This window comes from Lagenorhynchus albirostris, chromosome 1 (assembly GCF_949774975.1).
Source record: "Lagenorhynchus albirostris chromosome 1, mLagAlb1.1, whole genome shotgun sequence".
Lineage (NCBI taxonomy): Eukaryota > Metazoa > Chordata > Mammalia > Artiodactyla > Delphinidae > Lagenorhynchus > Lagenorhynchus albirostris.
The window spans coordinates 39926235-39940937 of NC_083095.1; the positions used below are offsets into that span (position 1 = coordinate 39926235).

Here is a 14703-nt window from a genome sequence, read left to right on the forward strand (position 1 = left end):
GATTTCTTTAGTGATCTCTTGGTTGTTTAGCCTCCATGTGTTTGTGTTTTTTACAGTTTTATTTTCCTGTAATTGATATCTAGTCTCATAGTGTTATGGTTGGAAGAGATGCTTGATACTATTTCAATTTTCTTAAATTTACTGAGGCTTGATTTGTGACCCAAGATGTGATCTATCCTGGAGAATGTTCTGTGTGCACTTGTCAAACCCAGCCTTTGGTGGTAGGATCCATATTTCTCCCTAGCCTTACTCTCAACACATATATCTCCAGAGCAGATCTCTGTGCTGGAGTTCTGCCTGGTTAGGGAGGATGTTTAGCTCTTCTTCCTAGAAAGCAGATAAGCATGATGAGGGACAAATCAATAGGGGTGAATTCAGAGGTTTCCTAATGCCCCTAGGATGCTAATAATGCAGACAGTAGTCCGAGAGGACTGTTTATCACTCTGCATGATGGTGAGTCAAGAGAGCCTTTATCATTTGCTTTACCTCTTTGTCATCTGAGCTGCTGTGCAGTTTGTACACACTTCCTGAGCCCGTCAGCAATGCTGAGCACAGGTGCAGGACTGTGTGGTATAGTGAAAGCAGCAGGGGCCAGGGCATGTGGCCAGTGGAGACATTATGGTGAGCCAGCCCCAGGCCTCCCCCGGTGGGCCCAGAGAAGCAGCACAGTTACAGTGTGCTCGCTAAGCCCATTCAGTGTGTGTCATGATGGTCTCCCAGGGTTGAAAGGAGCCTCTCTGAGATGGTCCATTCTGACCTCCTGTCCACCATCTCACCAAAGATTGTAGAGTCCTTGAAGATGTCCAGTGATGGTGAACTCTTTCTTTCCCAAGGAAGCTGATTACACGTTTGAGTACCTTTGTGAAACAAAGTTCACTTTTATGCTAAAACAAATTCTTTAACCCTTGTTGCAGCCTGACATGATCCTAGTTTTAACCCTGGGGGCTCTAAATTACCAGACTCTCTCCATATAGCAAGCATTAGGATGGACTAGGTTATGCCACAGTGACAAACAACCACCACAATCTTAGCAGTAATGAAAATATGAGTAATTATTGCTGATCTTGTAAAATGTCCATCAAGGGTTGGTCGAGGGCTTGGCTGGAGGGGAAAGAGAGTCTGTCCCAGCACTGAATGTTCAAGGTTACACACATTATACATCATTCTGCTCTTAACTTGTTGGCTAAAACTCTTCATGTGGTCTCACCTGTCCACAACGGGGCCAAAATGGGGCTCTTACTCAATGTCCAGGAGGCAGAGAGCTGGAAACGCTTGAAGAGCAGCCTTAATGATCACCACAGTAGTTGTTGTATACTTGAAGGTAGTTACCATGTCATCCCTCATTTTCTTCTTGGGCTCACGCCCAGTTTACCCTCTCATTGCTGTGTTACACACTTTTTCTCCCTTCATCACCCAGTTCACTCTTCTCTGAATATGATCAAGTTTTGTATCTCTGTACTGGTGTCTGCAACTGAGTGCAGTTTTCCGGGCATAGTCTAATCATGGCCAGCTCAGTGGGGCTCATCATCCCCCTCATCTGACAGTGGGAACTCTGGGGCCTCGGTTGCATTTTTATTTTTTGGGGTAGCCACAGCACCCTGTGGTTGTCTATTCACTGGACCATAAGCTCCAGTGGGGAGTGTGGGGACTGTGACTGTCTTGCTTGTCATAGTGTCCCATAACTTAGCAAAAGGTCTGATAAATCCTAATAAACATTCATTGGATGAATACATACATTGAATTTATTCTCTTTGCCTCTGCCTACTTTTTTGCCCCTGCTATCATCTCCATCTTGCCCTGATATAATCAGCTTTTTCAGACCCAAGTACAAGTTTCATTTATTTCTTAAACTTTTTCCAGGTAGAGCTGAGAAAGTGTATTATCTTTGTAGTCAAAAAGTGGGTATTTGACCCCCAGCTCTGATGGTGTCATTCAAGAGCACATATTTCTGAAGCACCTATAATGGCTCAGGTGCCACAGGACCACAAGCCTGCCTTACCATTGAGTGGGTTCATTTGGGTAAACACTATCACATCTCTAGATTAGAGTGCAGGAATCTTTGGGTGTGTTTTTATTTTTGTTTTTTCGCTTTAGTGTTTTCCAGCCACAAAAGCATGCCAGGCATATAGTCCGTGCTTAATAAATATTAGCTTCATGAGTGAATGGATCTCTAAGCTTCGCTTTGCTTTTATGTATCAGAATCTCCTGGGAGGGCATGTGTAGTTTGAAAACAAAGTAGCACTTTGTCTCATTATCAGATTGTTGTGGTTGGTCATGATGTTTGAAATCTAAAATAAGACTCAGGGAAGATGTGAAATTTGTCTGTTACTCTCCAGGAAGCAAGGGTTACCCAAGGTTGCAGAACACTGTTTCAGATTGATACTAATCTATTAATCACCATACTTTGGGTACCATTGTTCATTGAATCCTGCTGGGCCACATGGAAGTAAGACTTTGTCATGTATGTTGTTGAAGCTCAGCTATGTGAAACTGATCTTACAAACCTGATCCACCAGTCTAGTAAACACTAAAGAAGAAAACAAGATTAGACTTTCAAGAGTCGTTTTTTATGAGCCCCGGTAAGGATCAATAACCCTTCTGGTGCTCATGCATTACTGCTTAAATAATTCTGCAATTTTGCCTGTACTTACCTAAATAATTGATATCATCTCTTCATACACCTTGGCCTACGATTCATTTTCTCAATAACTATTGTATCCTTGAAAATCATTTCCTTTGAGAAAATAGAAAGGGAGCTGAGTTGAGGAATATTGCTTTCTCTTTCATTCTTAAGTGCTTGATTATCAGTTGCTAAAAGGGGGCTTATCCTTCTTGTGATCTTGGGCTGATCATGATTTTAGAGAGCCTTTTTCCTTTCCATGTATGGACAATCGTGAGAAATATGAAGGCCAACCACGTATAACATGGATATGTGATTTTGGGGACAAGCGATCTGTGTGAGACTCAGGGGGATTCGGATGGAGAGAGCTAGCAGAGAGGGTGTGTGCGTGTGCCAGGGTGTGAAGTTTGCAGAGATGGACAGGGAGCAAATCTGAGTGATGGAGGTTTTGTGTGTGGTGAGAGTAGTGTGGAGTTGCTGTCTACTGGTGGAGGCTGATGAACCATGTCCCTCTGTTCATCTCTACTCTTGAGAGCACAAGCCTGTTAGAACTTCAGAGATCATCCTGGTAATTCCTGACACTGTCAGATCAACTGACTACTAGACTAACCCTGGTTGCTAATTTGAAATGTTTCCAAAGAAGATTCCTCTTTCAACCTTTACAACCACTTGAATGTTGGACTGTACTCAGTGCCGGCACAGTCTTCACTTTGTCTAGCCCAAATTCTCCCAGCTGTGGCCCGAGCCCTTAGAAGAATGAAACCTCTGTGAGGTAAGAACTGCCTTGGTGGCATGAGAAAGGCAGCTCTGGGTGGTCTTTGAGTGTTACATGAGGAGGACAGGGGTGCTACGGCCCAGGTTCTAGTGAGAACACATAGGACTACGCGCTCTCTGGTTTTACCAGAAACCTTCATAGGTATCTTAATCCAGGAAGAACAGGCTCTGTACGCTACGGTTGGCTTCCGATCCTTAGGCATGCTAGGATGCAGTGGACATCTTGAGCACACGTGTTCTCTTTTCCGAACTGGTCCACAGGCGTGCTGAGGGTCCAGAGGGTACCGGCAGGTATTGGTGTTGAGGTGTGGTTCTTGTGTTATTTGGTCAGAAGTCAGTTAAATGTACCTCCAGATTAAATCCAGCAGAACGAAAGAATTCCTGAAAGGCTTGAGAGAAGAGCCATTTTAGGGGAAAACCATGGGTACTTCTTAGTCTCTTTTTTTAGGGTGAGCAGCACAGTTTCAAGCTTAATGCTGACTCTGCATGTCAATCAGGGCAGCATGGACTCAAAACATCCTAGGAGAAGTTTTTAAAAGAGTCTCCTGAGAAATCTCAGCAGCCAACTAGTTAGCAAAGTACAAACCCCTCCAACATGGAGCTGGCAGGCATCCCCATAGGTGAGATGGGCAGGATGGAGGACATGGGGGCCCCACTCTGCCCATTTTCTGGGGGGCGTCACATGCAACCTTCCCTTGGTCCTCTGGAATAGCTCACACTAATCATTGTTACCACTGACTGAGCATTTTCTATGTCCCACCCTGTAGTATGGGTTTCACGTAGAGTATCGCATCTAAGCCCCAGGATGGGCCAGGCAGGTGTCATTCTCACTCTCACTTCACAGATGAGCCCTGTGGTCACAGGTTCTTCTGAACTGATTTGAGGATTGGACCGAGCAGGCCAGAGTGCAGCGTGTGGGCCAGAAAATGGGAGGCTGGGGAACTGACCCCCTTTCTCCAAGCACACATGTTAAGAGGCAGAGTTAACACACAGACCTACGCTCTGCCCAGCTCACTCCTGCGACGGCTTACCTCCAAGAACCATGGGCGGCACAGGCAGGGCTGCACTCAGAGGCTGTCTATGCCAGGGCAGTAGCTGACACGGGGGGTGGGGTGCGGTGGGGGTGATGCTGGAGATGCAGAAACACAAGGGAAGGACGGCTGCCATTTCCGGGCTCTAAAAGAGCCTATAACGTAGGCAAATCAGGATTTTATGTCATCTTGGTGGTTGGAAAACTGGCTGTATGACCGGCTGGGCTGTAAAAATCAAATGAGAGAGGGAGAGAGAGAGTACAGAACTGACTTATTACACCAGGGAATAAAGAGTGTGGAAGGGGAGGGGGAGGAGAGAAAGCACTGACAAGGGAGTGGAGGTGATGGGGAGAGGGGCAGCTGGGACAGGAAGAAGCCGACGGTGGCATTCAGCTTTGGTTCTAATTCAACACAGGAAGGAAGGGAGACGACAAATCCTCATTTATAGCCGCACTTGGACCCGTTCTGTCCAACCCACACCTCAGTTCAGAGCAACTATGACCACAGGGCTCATTTCCACTGCAAATGTCTCCAGCTGTATCTGAGTCTTATCCCCAGGTGACATAAAATGAGAAGTTGTAGGACACTGAGCCAGGGGCAGTCACAGTGGGCTGCCTAGTCATTTTAAGTCAACACAGCCAGATTAAGCAATGAGGATGACCAAATCTGGGAATAAAGAGGAACTAAAGCTTTATGACGTTGGCCTGTGGTGTGGTCAAGGCCAGATCTGTGGCTGGAATATGTTTATGGCAATGTGAACCTAATTAAGATCAACAAATGATAAACGGAGCATTTTTATTTCACTCTTTTCTTTACTGCCAAGTTACATCAGCTCTGTAGCTGGAAACATGCAGCTGCCCGGGTAGGACTTGGGCTATATGCCTCTTTCCTGATGATGCCGTACTACCAGCAGGGTGGATCACAAGGGTGGGTTACCAAAACACAAAGAAGCTCCTCCGGGAGGGGAGAGGAAGGGAACGGAACCCCTCACCCTGCACCCTTACCCTCAAGGCTCAGAGGTCACCCCAGGGGTTCAGACAGGGTTTACAGCATCCAGTCTGGGTTTATGACCCAGACTACCAGACTGTTTCCTCTTCCTTGGGGCGGCCCAAGTCCTGATTACGTCATTCTGACCTGCCCCAGTTCCTTTAAGGGGATACATGAGCAGCTCCAGGCCCTTGACATGCAAATCACACGGTTTCACTGCTGGTAAATGGTTCTGCAGACCGGCTGAGTAATACCATCCTGCCCAGCAGGCAGCTTATCTAGTGCTTTCTGCTAAATCCAGTTTACACCCTTTTTTTTTTTTTTTTTTGTGGTACGCGGGCCTCTCACTGTTGTGGTCTCTCCCGTCGCGGAGCACAGGCTCCAGATGCGCAGGCTCAGCGGCCATGGCTCACGGGCCCAGCCGCTCCTCGGCATGTGGGATCTTCCCGGACCGGGGCACGAATCCGCGTCCCCTGCATCGGCAGGCGGACTCTCAACCACTGCGCCACCGGGGAAGCCCTACACCCTTTTTATTGTTCTCAATACCTTACAAAAGTGGGAAAAATAAAATTGGCCTTAATAGAGGAATTTCAACAAATTGGGCTAAAACTAGGGACTCAGGAGTTAAACCGCCTTGTCCCAATCCTGACCCTACTGCTTTACTTGTGTGACTTTAAACAGGTTACTTAATCTCTCTTAATATCTCAGTTTCCCCAGTTGTACAATGAAGATGAGAGTACCCACCCCTTGGGGCACTGAATGAGTAAATACATTGAAAGTGTTTGCATCAGGGCTTCATACATAGTAAATGTGCAATGAATGTTAGCCATTAGTAAGTGAAAACCCCTTCTGCAGTCAAAGGATAATCAACACGTCAGAGCAAATGCTTTATGGTTTATTCTTTCAAATACTCAAGGCTGCATGTCTAACTTAGGTTGGCGTGGAATAGTTTGGGAGAGTAGGGACAAATGGGTGTCGGGAAGAGGGAGTAGGGTGATAAGGCCCGAGGATTTCTCGAGATTCCTGTTGCAAGAGGCGAGATGGTCTTGAGGGAGGGACGTGTCAGTGTGACCTCGTCTTGACCTCCATGGTACCTGCTGAGCTCAGGGAACGGGGCAGCCCCAGCAGACTCAGCACCTGCTGATCAAATGGCTTGTGGCCAGCCCGCCTCAGGAAGTGTGGGCCTGTGGCCTTGTGATTCTCAGAAGGGATGCGAGGTTTAGGAGAACTGATGAAAGATGTGAAACAGAGCTCTAACCCTGGAGTCGGAGACTGAGCTTTAGGTCAATATCACGTACCTCCTCTCTCTCCTCACATATAAAAGAGCGATGGGGATGAAGCGCTGGAAATCCCATCATTGCAGGCTTTGGCTGTTGGATAATCTGATAGGTCTGGAGTGATCTTAGAAGAATGGACTGAACCTGAACTGGGGGACCCAGGTAGCAGGCTTGAGAATAGATTGTGACGAGGGAAGCTGCTGAGTCTGGAAGATATTTGGGTCCTCTGCAGGCCTGTGATAATGGATTTTGTAAATGAACATGGGGGCCTGCTTTATTCTTTGTGGTTCTTTACACTGTGGAGTAAACCATATCCAGCAGCTAATCAGCCCCACTGCTCTTCAGAGCTGCGAAGTCGCTACAAAGGCCAAAAAAAGTCCTCAAGTCAGACTGAGCCTCCCTTTCCAGAAGTCTGTTGGATCAGAACATCAAAGATTTAGACTCTAGACCGGATCCACTCTTTACCAAGTCTGAAACCTTTGGGTAATCAACTAACTCAGCTTCTCAGAGCCTCTCCTGTTCTCGTGTGTAAGATGTACCATGGTATTCATACCGGAAGTAGTGGTAGAATGAGCTGCTTGCCTCACAGGGATACTGGGAAGATCTAGTAAAACTGCGTGGGGGAGAGTATCTATGCACTGCTAAGAGCTAAACATAAACATAGCGGCTCTTAGCTACTCTCTTCATTCGAGAGTCATTTTTCACGTTGGGATGCAACAAAGAATCCCCAACAGAGACCGTCACTTCTGCCCAGATACCCCTTAGCTGCTCTATAATTCCCAGTCCTGTTTGTAGTTAGAGGGAGGCCATGTTCTGGCCAATCTGGTGTGAGCAGAGGTGACGTGTGTCCCTTCTAGGAGATGTAGTTAAATAGTAAGCACCGCCTCCATCTCTCCCTTCCCTTGCTATGGCAATCTTGGAAGCTGCATTATCAGAGGGCACAGTTATGAGTTGGAAGAGGGCCGTTGAACTTGCTCTCACTGGATGAGAAATAAGCAATTACTATGTCTAGCTACTAGGAGTTTGAGGGTTACTCCGTGGCAGCAATACTTAGCAGTCATTACCCTGACTCAGGATGAAAGTTGTGGTTAGGAAGAGACAGGCCACATTCATTTAAGTGCCTTACACAATGTGATGCCAACCTTTGCTCTCAGGACATTGCTTTGAGTCAAGAGTTCTATCCATTCTGCTCAAAGCTTATTTTAATTACGTATCTCCTCTCCTAGTGGGGATGGGACAAATCCTTCTAGACAAGAAAAATCCCTTTTGTTACAAAATGCATTTATTTCAGCCAGATAAAATTCTCCAACTGCATACATGGGTGCGTATTATAAGGTCCTTCTTTGATACATGTCCTGCTTACAAGAGCCATTTCTAATTATTAAAATGCATACCAAACAAACATCTTTGTCTCTTAAAATATAATTTAAATAAATTGCTAAGGTATAAGCCATAAGTCTGGTCATGGGTGCGAGTGGAGTGCGATTCTTCAGTGATGAGTCCAGAGCAATATTGGCACATTGCCCCCACGATGAGATTCCACAAGTCAGCGAGCACCTGAGCTCACCTGCAGATTAACCTGCCGATTATGTGGATAGTTGCTGTTGGGGCATCGAGCTGCCTTCTGTGAAAAACGTTATGTGCAAAGTATGACGTAGGCAACGTGGAGAGGCCTTTCACAGAACGCAAATGCCATTCACGTAACTTAAGGATGAAAGCTTGGTGAAAGCAAGTCTGTTGTTTACACTGCTGGGTATTGCGGCCCCGTCTCACTGGGCACTCAATAAATATCTATTAAATGAAAGTAAGGATAAAAGAATAAGCTGTGGCCGTTGCCTTGGTGCCCATCTGTTGTCAGGAGGGGGCTTTAAGTTATGAGCTTTATGGACACACTTTTTTGTTCAGAGTAAATTGTTCTATTTGGAAGCCATCCCTTTCCTTCTCTTCAAGTTCTTCCTTAGCATTTACAGACTTCTTGCAGAAGTCTGCCAGTATTCGGGGCTCAGTGGCTTACAGAAGAGCCCGGCACTCCATACAAAGTCTAGGTTTGTCCCTTGAAGTAAAACGCCTGATTGGCTCAGAAGTTCTAGGATCTGATTTATTCTTCACACCTTTTCTCCTTTTGGCTCCTGTTAATCTCCCGAACCCCAAGTAGCTATGGAAACTCAGAGGCTGAGCAGTGTATTTCTTCATGAAATCTCATTTCAGTATCAACTGTTTCCAGGACCGTGGCTCCCTCAGGACTTGAAATACTGTAGTTGATCTCTTGACGTTCTGTCCTTCACAGAGTTCTCCACCTGCTCCCTGAAGGTAAGGTTCTTGTTCTAAGGCTGATGCTGAGGAGTTCCCCACAAAGGAAATTCCTGGAAACTCTCTATCCCCTTTTGATTCTCATGCCATCTCTCCCATTCCCCATACGGCTACGGATGCAATTCTGGAGAGACAAAGGAAAAGTTTCTAAACTCATCCTGGTTAATCATAGGAAGATGTCCCTCATCAATTGGAGTTAAAGCTGGTTCTTCCTTTATGAAGTCGGGGTCAAAATTACTGACGTCTTCTCGGGATTTCTGTCAAAAAGGAAACAAGGGAAATTTCAGATTCTATGCACTTGAGGTTTAGTCATCTTCCACGGGACTTAGCCCATTTCAGTGAGTTCGGAGGCCTGCCCTGCAGCTCTCTGGTAGTGTTATCCACAGTTATGACGATCGGCTAAACAGTGCTTTATACTACTTCTACTGCATTGTGTATTACTAGGGCATTTGGTAACCGCCAATTCACTAACCCCACAAAAATCTTGCTGAGCAGGCCAGCCTTAGGTTGGGAAACTAAAAAATTAATGTGCTCACCTGACCCAGCCAGCCGGTTCACCCTCCCCATTTCACTGAGGTACCACTTCTCAGCAGGCCTAATGGAGAGGCACATAAACCAACAGAGGTAGAGCAAAGTCACGCTTGCCCCACCTCCTGTCTTACAAAGGTCTAGATGCTTGAAGAGATTTTCTTGAAAGACTTCTTGGACATGCTGAGTTTAGGGAACAAATGCCTCTCACTTTACTCAATAGTCAGATTCATTCTGCCCTGCTGGCAAAGCTTTCCCTCCTCCCAGAGGGGCTGGCAGGGGGATGTCCATTAAAGGAAGTGGCTTTGTCTCTGTGTCGCAACCTAGCAGGCTGTTACAGATGAAGCTAATGACGCTTGGAAATGTGTATTTTACATCTTCATAAACTAACGCTGGAGAGATCATTTTTACCATTGTGAGACCTCCTACTTCTCTTCCTTGAGTCAATGATAGGTTTCTCTCTGCCTTTGAGCACCCCTCGTCCCCCTAACTCTTGAAGTACTGCCAGCCCAGCTTCTCTGCCTTCCCGTTGTGGTTCTCTTGACCCACCCATGAGAAGGAGCTTAGCTCTCAGACCGAGAGCTGGACCGCCCTCAGGAACGCCACCCCACTCAGCTGCCTCACTTCCTAGTGAGGTGCTCCCAGTATTTCCTAGTCAAAGAGGACTCGGCCTGTTCTGCCCTGAGCCCTGTGCTGCAGTAGCTGTTACAGACCTGAGCTCTCCAAGCCAGGGAGCCAGGCTTAGGGCTTTGAGGAGCATTCCATGGCCTCTCTACTTTCTTGGGGGCTTGGGAAAGGCACCCTGACTAAGGAGCGTAAGGAAAGCAGCTAGGAACAATGTTGGGGAAACCTGGAAAGTTTCAAGGCCTCTTAGACCCCAGGAAATTTTAAATTAAGAGAGGATGGGGCCAGGGCAAGCAAGAGGTAAAAACTTTTGGAGAAGTAACCCTGGCGCACACACACAGAGATGTTGCCTCAGGGGCAAGGAGCCCAGCCTCCTCCTGGGTGAAGTACCTTGCAGAGCGGCAGGCTGAGCTTCCGGTCTGATCATTCCCCAGGGGACCACCGGGCTGCTCAGTGAAACACTGAGACGTTTTAAGAAAGAAGAAGTTCTACTAAGGTGGTCTTGGACAACTTACAATTCTGGGTCTGAAAGGCGGTTCTACTTGGCGATGGTTCAGCTGGGTCCAGTCGATTTCCTTAAAGAAAGGATGTCGCAAGATGGCATGCTCGCCACCCAGACTCGGGCTGCCCAAGCGCATAGTGGGGTTCTTGGTCATGAACTGAGAGGGAGAGAAAGAGAGTCAATCATTCAATCCTAGACAATAAGTATGTCACAAGACGGTAGGCATTCGCTCTGGCAGAAGAGCCGATGGGAGGCTTTCCGGCTGATCTGGCTTAACCGGCTGAATTTTCCCAGCGGCACAGCCACCATGAATCATCCCGTAAAGGCGCAATTTTCCTTTACACATGAGGCGCAAATTGCTCATGTGTATTTATGGCCTTCCCCACTTCCATTTCAGACGTGGCACCGAAAATAAAACCGAGGGGCCCGGTTTTCTTTCCTGTAAATACCATGTATATTTTTTTTCCTCTTTAAAGAAAAGAAACGCTTTATAAAATAGTGTGCTTTTCTCTAGCACTGCAGTTGTGGACAGCCGGCATCTTATGAATGGGGCTACTTTTCAGAACAGCTGTGCCATTCTTCTGAGAGACCCAACCAGCCGGCCAGGATTGCCACTCTCTGACAAGACCACAGAGAGAAGAATGAGAGTCATTTTTCTGAAGAGCTGTGTGAAGAAGCCGCAAGGGTGAGAAACTTAAAAGTTCTGTGTTCGGGCTCCAGGAAAAACAAAGTTGGCCGCTTTTATTATGCAACAAAGATATCACAGTTTTGAGTGAAAAGTTTTTTCCTTTGAGATGCTCCCTTCTCTCCTGCCCCTCCATTTTGAAATGTCTCATGACTGGGACTCTTGCCACATAGTCCAAAATTTAAAAGCACTGCCATACATTCAAGGAATGTGTGTATATAAATCCTCTGTATTTATATCAATTGGGCACTTCCTCGCAGCTGAGCTCCTATCAAGATGTTTTGGGCTAACCCTCCTTTCCCAGAGTGGTCAATAAAGGCATTCTGATCGTATCCTGACCAAAGACCCGTATAGGATAATTCACTTTTCATGGCCAGAATGTCATTTTCAATTTTAAAGACACATAAGCTAATTTCCCATTATCAAAATAAAATTGCCTTGGATAACAACTTTTTAAAAACTTTCAATCAAGTTATCTTTAAATGAATTTATAACAGTCCCCAAGAACCCCTTTCCAAGTCTGATTTATGAACACAAAAGTAATGGTGTGTTCATAGAAATGGCTTTGGAGTGGAATTTACACAGTATTTTGGAAAAAATCTTGAAGGTGCACACAAGAAAGGGTAGGGTTGGGAGGTGAGCAGCCCTGCCACGTCAGGTGTCCAAAGCTGCAAAACCTCGTGGATTGCTCCAGGTGAACGGGATCAGGTGGAGGGAGGAGGCTGCCGAAGTCCCCAAGCAAATCTGACAGGACAGACCTCATAAAATGCTAAAAACGCTTCCAAGGGGAGCTAGTAAAAACTGAAGACACGGATGGGGTTTAATGGTTTCTCCTCTCTCCTAGAGACAAGGAATGAAAGGCCTGGTGGTGCTGAATTTGGACGTGGAGCTCAACAGTAAAAGCAGCTTTCAGAGCTCCACAGCAGTTAGCACTCTGGGCACGCACGGTGATCAGCGTAGACTTAGGAAATATAGCTCATAAACAACTCCGTTCTGAAAGAGCTAGGAGCTCATGCTGCGTGGGCTCTCCCCAGATAAGTCTGTGCAACTCAGAAAGGCAGGGGAAAATAAATATACAAAAGAAATGAGTAGATTCTCTCCTTAGGAAAGTCAATGGGATACAATCCCTGATGGAATAGCCATGTCTATTCTAAGAGCTAATTAACAAAAAACAAACAATGCTGCAAAAAACTCAAGCTACAAGGACAGCAGAACAGACCCAGATGGCTTGTGGGAAACTCCCAGGCCTGCCAACGGTGCGAGCAGAGGACACCTTGTGAATGTGTGAGTACAACTTGTTCTTCTGGGCAAGAGGAACAGTGTGGGGCTCTTGATGCCAGGGTGGCAGCAGCCCTGGTGTCTGAACAACTTTGCCCATTTTTCCCTGCCCCGGCACGCAAGCCAGCCTCCCAAGGGGCACCGTGGAAAAGCACTGCCCAAGGAACAGGAGACCAAATCGTGGCTGCTCTCCTCTATAAACTTCATCCCTGGGAATGGAGTCAGGCAGCATAGCCCTTTCACTAGCTTATGCTTAGAATTCTGATAAATCCTTTCAAATAACCAAGCAGTTTTGTTTTTGTTTTTTTTTTGCGGTACGTGGGCCTCTTACCGTTGTGGCCTCTCCCGTTGCGGAGCACAGGCTCCGGACGCGCAGGCTCAGCGGCCATGGCTCACGGGCCCAGCCGCTCCGCGACATGTGGGATCTTCCCGGACTGGGGCACGAACCCGCGTCCCCTGCATCGGCAGGCGGACTCTCAATCACTGTGCCACCAGGGAAGCCCAGCAGTTTTAACTTTGGCTGTATCTAAAGGGCTCAAGATATTCATTCTCCACATAAAAAAATTCAATTTACAAAGGTTTGTAGGTGTCTATGCAAGGCAGTGCACTAGGCCTCATAGGGGGTGGGTACATGGATGACAAGGACAGTGTCTCCCCCCAAGAAGGAGCTGATCAAGAGAAGGGGCAGAGGCAAGCACACTTTATCTGTAACGCAGCTGGACGAAAGGAAGAGAGACACTGCCAAGTGCAGCGGGAGCTTCGGAGAGAGACTGGGAAAATCGCATTGGGGGCTGGTGGTGAGAGGGCAGGCGATGGCCTCCCAGAAGAGGTGACAGTTGCTGACATGAGGCAGAGACATAGAATTAACAGAGCCAGGAAGGAAGAGGGCAGTCATGCCTGAGAACGCAGTTGGCACAGCGGTAGGCAAGCACCGGCCATGTTGGTGAGGGAGCCTATAGGGTGGTAGGGCTGCCGTGAAAGGACAGCCGAGGAACCGTGGGGCAGCCAGTAGGACCCGACAGAAGCGTACGAAGAGGTGAATGACGAGAGCTGCCCTGTGACTCAGGGATGACTCTAGCCACGATGGGATGGATAAATCCCTCATGGAGGGGTAAGAGATTTGTGGGTAGGGGGCTGACTAGTTAGGAGGCTGAGACGACAGCCGAGAAGACACGACAAGTCTGGAAACTAGATTTTCTGGTTAGTGGAAAGGAAAAGAGGGGCGCAGGTCCTGGGGGGGCTTGTGGAAGAAAAATGAGCACATTCCACACTGCCTGGAGCTGGGGGGAAGGGGCAGGAGGACAGCCAGTTCCCAGGGTCCTCTCCGGCTGTTGAGGGACGGAAAAGGATAACAAAAGAGAGACTGATTATTGTTGGGAGTATTAGTGTTAACAGAAGTATAGTAGTAGTAGCGGCAGTAACTTTTGTCAAAGGGATGAAAACAAAAACATCTACCATTTCTCAAGGTCTTGCAGATCTGGGAGGTTGGTGAGCTCAGCTTTGCATCTGAGATGCGCAAACATCCCCCAGGAGCTGACTAGCCCTGTAAGCCTGGGGTGCAGGCCAGGGTGAGAGGTCTGACACCTAGGGCCATCACCGTTTGGTGAGAAAGAGCTGATGCTGGGAGGGCAGAGGTGGAGGGAGAGAGAATAGAACTGAGAGCAGCTCCAGGCCACAGACATTTTATTTGGCCCACATAGAGTGTTTCTAAAATAATTTTAACTACTTGTCAAACATTTAAAAAGTAGCAAATGTCACATCACACACATGAAAGTCAAGTTTTCCAAATTCCCTTGGAAGATGGAATATTCTGGAACACTGGACCTGCACTTCTTCTTGGTGAAAATGACCTGGAGTTGAGCGGTGGCTGCCTCATTAGCTGGGGCGGGTGACCCCCTGTTCCCACCACTCCCCTCGGCCTCATACCTGGCTGGCTCCCCGCATGCCTGAGCCCTGGCTCCGAGCCCTGGGATAGGGTGGAAAGAAGGCCGGGGTGGCAGCAGGAGCTCATGAGAAAGCCAGAGCAGGATGAAGACCACGGAACAGAAACCAGCACAGGGGCCATTCCGGGCAGGAGGAGGGGTGAT

General features: G+C 47.4%; 1 protein-coding gene across 1 annotated transcript in view; it reads right to left on the reverse strand.

The window, feature by feature from the left end:
* Nucleotides 1–7949: 7949 nt before the first annotated feature.
* Nucleotides 7950–14703, reverse strand: part of PRKCH (protein kinase C eta) — a 222877-nt gene continuing 216123 nt past the window's right edge. The window contains exons 13-14 of the mRNA XM_060141782.1: nt 10667–10810; nt 7950–9256 (exon numbers count right to left, since the gene is read on the reverse strand). Coding sequence (XP_059997765.1) covers nt 9110–9256; nt 10667–10810 — 291 coding nt within the window. The 3' untranslated portion in view covers nt 7950–9109. The remainder of the gene's footprint in view (nt 9257–10666; nt 10811–14703) is intronic.